The 6,288-nt window shown below is 32.8% G+C and overlaps 1 protein-coding gene across 1 annotated transcript; it reads right to left on the bottom strand.

The window, feature by feature from the left end:
• Window positions 1-330: 330 nt before the first annotated feature.
• LOC139507408 (uncharacterized) lies at window positions 331-5,108 on the bottom strand. The gene is made up of 5 exons (XM_071295739.1): window positions 4,846-5,108; window positions 3,424-3,690; window positions 2,451-2,498; window positions 1,175-1,225; window positions 331-617 (listed from the first exon to the last, which is right to left on the bottom strand). Exons 2-5 carry the CDS (start codon window positions 3,551-3,553, stop codon window positions 331-333), a joined length of 516 nt encoding a protein of 171 aa, XP_071151840.1. The 5' UTR covers window positions 3,554-3,690; window positions 4,846-5,108.
• Between the last annotated feature and the right edge of the window lie 1,180 nt (window positions 5,109-6,288).

The following is a 6,288-nucleotide window of genomic DNA, read 5'->3' as shown; positions in this document are numbered from 1 at the left end:
TAATAATAATCCCATGGGATTTTTTTTGTCCCATGGGACAACAAATATCCCATGGGACTACAATTATCCCATGGGACCAAAAAAAATCCCATGGGATTTAACCAAAATCCCATGGGATAATGGTAAATCCCATGGGATTTTGCCCTGTCCCATGGGATATTGAAAATCCCATGTTTTTATAAATCAAATAGCAAAATAAATATAATAGTAACAGTAGAAAACAAATGAAATTATTGAATCCCATGTAATTCCGCACATTTTGGTTATATACATGACATTGTAGCTCTTATTTGAGGCGGCGGCGGATTTGCAAATGAGTGTTTTGCAAATTTAAAGTGTCCAGTGTTTACAGCTTGTCGGATTTTCTGTTGAATTACACTTGAGCAAACTAGTTTCAAGTCCATTACAATGTAACGAATAAGGAGCAATCGGTATATCCAATAGTTTGTCAACAACTGTAGAATGTCCGATCCAGGTTTGGTTAAAATATCTACAGAGCACTACAGCATCCTCGTCATCCCATCCATGACTACAAAGGTATTGCGTTTCACTTTGCGAAGGTTGATAGGATACTACGCGATGGTCCTTATCAAGACTTAGTTCCGGCATTTCAGGATCTGCGACACGATAGACATGTTTTAAAACTCATGTTTTATACTATTTCTAATTCTCGAAGTACATATAAAACCACACCTTATCAAATACTTCAAAATAGACCAAATCAGGCCAATAATCAAAATAAATTGAAATAGTTCAAACATTTGTTTTGTCATCTTGTTCTAAATAAAACACGGCCAAGATTAATTTGTGTTTTTTTGTGAACTGATAACTCAGTTGATTTGAGCAGTTTAAACTATTAACTTAGTTGATTTGAGCAGTTTAAACTATTAACTCAGTTGATTTGAGCAGTTTAAACTATTAACTGGTTTACATGTTTGCATCAGTTAACCAGTTTTACTTATGGTTTGCATACACTAATCAAACATATTTCGGTGTGTATTTTCGGTTCATATGTGAATGTTTTGTGTTCATACAATAATTATAATATTATATATTTTTTGGGGGTTTCTTTTCTCATTGTTGGTCATAAAATAGTTTTTTTCGATGATGTAGGATTAGCATTCCGTAAGTACAAATTGGCATGCACGTTGAAGAAATCTGAATTGTTACTTACATTCAAAAGTATCATTTTCAAAAGCGGTAGTAACCGTATCACGTCCATGATCTTAAAAAAACAACATTTTAAAATATTTAGTAATTCCGTTAATACAAGTTGATAGAATAAAGTTGAATATCAAAGACAAACAAAATTGGGGTCAATAAAAATATGGTCAGACAAAAGCTAGACTCGGTCTTCTTTTGAAATGAATTTTACTGTGCGAATTGTTATGCTTTTACTTTTCTACATTTGCTAGAGGTACAGAGTTGAGTTCTCAAAAATCATGTTTAACCCCGTCACTTTTTTGCGCCTGTCCCAAGTCTGGAGCCTCTGGCCTTTGTTAGTCTTGAATGTTTTTTTTATTTTAGTTTCTTGTGTATAATTCGGAGTTCAGAATGACATCCATTATCACTGAACTAGTATGTGTTTGTTTAGTGGTCAGCTGAAGGACGCCACCGGGTGCGGGATTTTCTCGTTGCATTGAAGACCTGTTGGTGACCTTCTGCTGCTGTCCGCTCTATGGTCTGGTTTTTGTCTTTTTGACACATTCCCCATTTTCATTTTCAATTTTATCAGCATTGATGTATATTGATAAAAAAAATACCAATTAATTGTAAAATTCTATCTTGCATTCTTATATGAAGTTGTATTACATTGTAGAAATTATGAAATAATAAAAACTTCAAATAAAGTTCAGAAAACATGAGTATTTACGAAAATCAATTACAGCACTGCAATGTAAAACAAAATCGATGAAAATTGCAGTCTTTGTTTTTAACCATGACATGTATCTTTAATCGCGTGAATTCCAGATGCGATTATTAAAGTAAAATTGAAACTTTCAATCATAAAGCTTGAAAGATGGACCGATAAGTGTGTGCATATGATGGCCATATCGATTAGGTACGTTGGATGTACAGGTACTAACATGCTATCAAGAGATAGGTCTACAAAGATGACGACCAATCGTTTATATCATAAATGTTTTAAACTTTAAATGACAAAGCACACAGTTATAATAATCAATTTCAAACCACAGGTATACATTTAGAGTACGGTAGAATATGCCTCGTGTGATTTATATCATTGTGATAAGTCAAAGTATTATTTAAATATGTGCGTATGTTGTACCGTTAATACACTGTCCCATCCATTTTAGGGGAGTGCTGGACGCCATTACACATTTTTAACTTTTGAAAATGTCTGTATGTGTCTGTCCCAAGTCAGCATTTCTAAAGTTAAAACAATTTTAAATACAAAATAAATCTCTGCATTATTTAAAACTATAAACCTGATGATGTGCTTGGTATGGTTGATGTGACTGAATGATCAATTATTCCTGAAAGAAGATAAAAATTAACTATCATTGCATTTTTCCACTAGAAAACAAAACATAAAAATGATACGGATGAATTGAACGCTGCGACGAAAACAAACAACCAATTATATATTGTACTACATGGTAAAATACATATCATTTGATTTGTGTCAATTTGAGAAATAATTATTTTGTTTAAATGAACTGTATAGTTGGTGATTACGTCGTACGTTTACACCACTGATGTGTTGAACGATTTTTATGGTGTCTTGAATAAAAGTCACACTTATTATAATCCACGCATTATATCATCAATCCGAATTCGGAAAGCAACAAATTTTATTCGTAAGATGCTTGTATTTCTAGACTTGCAATTGCTTGCATCAATCCTGATCAATGCACAATACGTATGAGTGAATTTATGTGAACAATTGTAAGTCTAGTAATGCTAGCAACATACGATCATTATTTGTAACATAAATAAAATACTATACTGAAAGCATTTATACGGATTCTTCTGAAAAAAGATGTTTTTGTTATAGGAATTCGGATTGATGTTGGAATGCGTGAATGCGAGGATGTGAGGTTTCACTTTTATTCAGAGCTTATATTGATGTTAGCAATTGCAAGTCTGGTTATACTAACATCATTAGATCACTTTATCGTAATATAATTACAACAAAATTCTTATAGTATATATACGGAGTCTTCCGAATGAGATATTTTACAATCGGAGCTCGGATCGATGTTGGAATGCGTGTATGTTAGATGTCAATTTTATACAAAGTATTATGTTTTCTTTGTTGTGGTTTGTGTATTATTGTTTGTCTACTTCTCTTTTGTTTTAAGTCATAACGGTGTCAGTTTATTTTCGACTTTTGAATTTGAATGTCCCTTTAGTATCATTCGCCTCTCATTTATCAATATGAAATGTTATCCTGCTTACCTTTACAAGTATACTGAATATTGGCGAATCGTCTATGAAAAAGGCATGATGTTTTACTTATATCCGGTAAGCACCTCTGCTTCTCGTTGCATAATCTTTTAAGTGTATTTATCGCACAAGTATTGTCCATACCATCACAAATACTCTTACTATATGTCCCGCAATTTTGTATATGAATGTGGTATTTCGAAGGACAGTTCACATTTTCTAATGAATTTGCACATGTATCTACAGGAGCAGGATGTTTATTACGCCACCAAAATCCCCCTAAGGACGAAAAGAAAAACAGATCAGACAATATCTGATTGGTTGATTGTTTGATTGATTTATTGATAGTCTGTTGCTTAACGTCCAGTGGCAAATATCTGTTGCTCAGGACTATAAAAACCATGATGTATGATATACTTAAATACGCAAACTCGTTAAAGCGTGAATGGTCGCTATTATTATTATTTATGGAACTGTAGGAGAAAACAAAGTTACAAAATAAAGGGATCCATTTTCATAGATGGTTTACCTCGTTTTCTAACTATTTCGATAACAAAGTGTATACTTGATACAAATTTACAGATTTTAACTTTAAAGTTTTTGTATGATGAAAAAACAAGTAATTGTTACAGTAGTTCACATAGATTTGTTGTGATTTGTGTAAAACTTTGAAATTGATAGTGATGAGACGTTTTTAGTTATTATCACTAGAATACCTTTAACAAACTTTGAATCGACACAAAAAGGCTCTTGAAATATAAAAACTTTATTTCAAAGGAAATTAATCAGTATCTTATTAAAAATTCACGACAGGGGAATGTAATTCAAACACAAGTCTTATAGTAATTTCGATGAATACAGAAATCATTACGGTAAACTCAAGTTAATTTTTAAGTATAAAAGTTAATAGAGAAAAGCTTGGCTCTTCTTCTAATGTCTATTTTAGTTATAAAGCATTTCATGTTTCTATGTTTTCATACTACTATGGTCTTAAAAAAGTCAACTACTGTACAAATGTATGAGTTTTCTTGCTAAAGGTTAATCCAGAAAAGTGCTTCGGACGCATGCAATTTTTAAAGTATAATTTTAAATTATACTAATCTGATAAGCTATTTGCTAATACCCCTTCAATGAGGCTGCTTAAATTCATTTCTTGGAAATTCAACCAATCATTTGGGAAACATTATAGCGTAATGAATTAAATATTCACAGAAGAAAAGAAAACGAGACAAAAATGAGGAAATGGAAATAACTCAAATAGCTAAAAAATGGATACATAAGGATGAGTTTTTAATGAGCAATAAGTGTTTATTATTACATTTTATTTATCAAATATCGTATTGACATGATGCGACATATAAAACATAAAACAGATACATAATCATTATATTAATATATTGGCAGCTTTAAGTCAAAAATATGTAAAATACTCACTTGAACACTCGAAATAAACTTTTAAACGCCTTGGTGGTCTTTGGCAAGTTTTACTGAACGACAATTCGATTGGGAGAGTACAGTTATTTTGACCAATACAATTGGCATTGAAGTAATCATCTATATTTGAGTGACAGGTATGATTGTTGCTGAAATCCTGACACGGAAATTCATCATATGTTATCTTTTTTGAACTAATTATTTCATCATCTGGGCATGTCACCAATTCTGGTTTGGAATTTTCACAAAAATGTAGTTTATAACTTTCTACAAATACAGAAAATAAAATAAAATTAGTAAATGTACAAAAGACGGTTTATGGTTGTCAATGAGAAAATTCTGCACAACAGACCAAATAACACATAAATAAACAACTTTAGGTCACCGTTCGGTCTTCAACAATGAGCACAACCAATACCAAATATTCAGCTTAATATATAAAGTGTATTAATTGTTTTAAAAGGATGATTTTCTAGTATACGTCAGCATTTCGGTTTTAAACGGGAAACTCCACACTAAAATTTACGACAAAAGTTAATTTTCCATTTTTAGATGGTGATATTCCTTTGGCACCGTCTTACGGTGTTTATATTTCACAGCTCGTTCGCTATGCCGTGTCTGTTGTGACGTTTTTGATTTTAGTGACATCCCATTAGTCCGACAACCATTATTCCGACAGCCCATTACTCCGACAGCCCATTATTCCGATAGCCCATTACTCCGACAGCCCGCTATTTCGACAGCCCAATACTCCGACAGCCCACTATTCCGATAGCCCATTACTCCGACAGCCCATTACTCCGACAATGCATCTGTCTTGTGTGTATTGGTAATTTTTCTTTAAAAAGACCAACTCTGTTCTCTTGAATATTTGGGGTTGTCCGTTTTGATTCCTATTATTCTTTCCATGCGGGATAGTTGTCTCCGGCATTATACTGGAGTTGATACACATGCTAATTGCAACTGCTCAGTCCTTACATTCGACCCTCTTTCGTTTTACGTGTTTGGGTATTTATTTGTTTATATTTCGTCCTTTGTGTGTCAACTGTCAGTCTATGATGTCCTAGTTCGCCTGGTGTTTTTTTTTTTTTTTATATGAATACAGTATCATGTTCGGGAATGTGAATCCACGAAATACGGAGACAACTACAAGTCACTTCCAATAGCGATAGATCAGACATAGTCCGAGAGATGACACTCAATATATTTGTAGGGATGCTTATTTTATATCCCAAGCTTATTTTAAAATCTATGAAAAATATGCCTCCTTTATAATGGTTGGGGGAGGTGCAGGACTTATGATTTACAACAAAACTCATTACGAAAAACAAATATGACGGACATGAACATTTCGGCAACTTCTATTTAAATATTCATGAGGAAAAGTGGTATCGGTTCAGGGACTGTATATGACAAAGAAACAAACAGTCAACTCAATTTGAC

Source organism: Mytilus edulis, unplaced genomic scaffold (genome assembly GCF_963676685.1).
Source record: "Mytilus edulis unplaced genomic scaffold, xbMytEdul2.2 SCAFFOLD_202, whole genome shotgun sequence".
NCBI lineage: Eukaryota > Metazoa > Mollusca > Bivalvia > Mytilida > Mytilidae > Mytilus > Mytilus edulis.
Note: the sequence above shows the minus strand (reverse complement) of the source record. Positions and strands in the feature narration are given on the sequence as shown.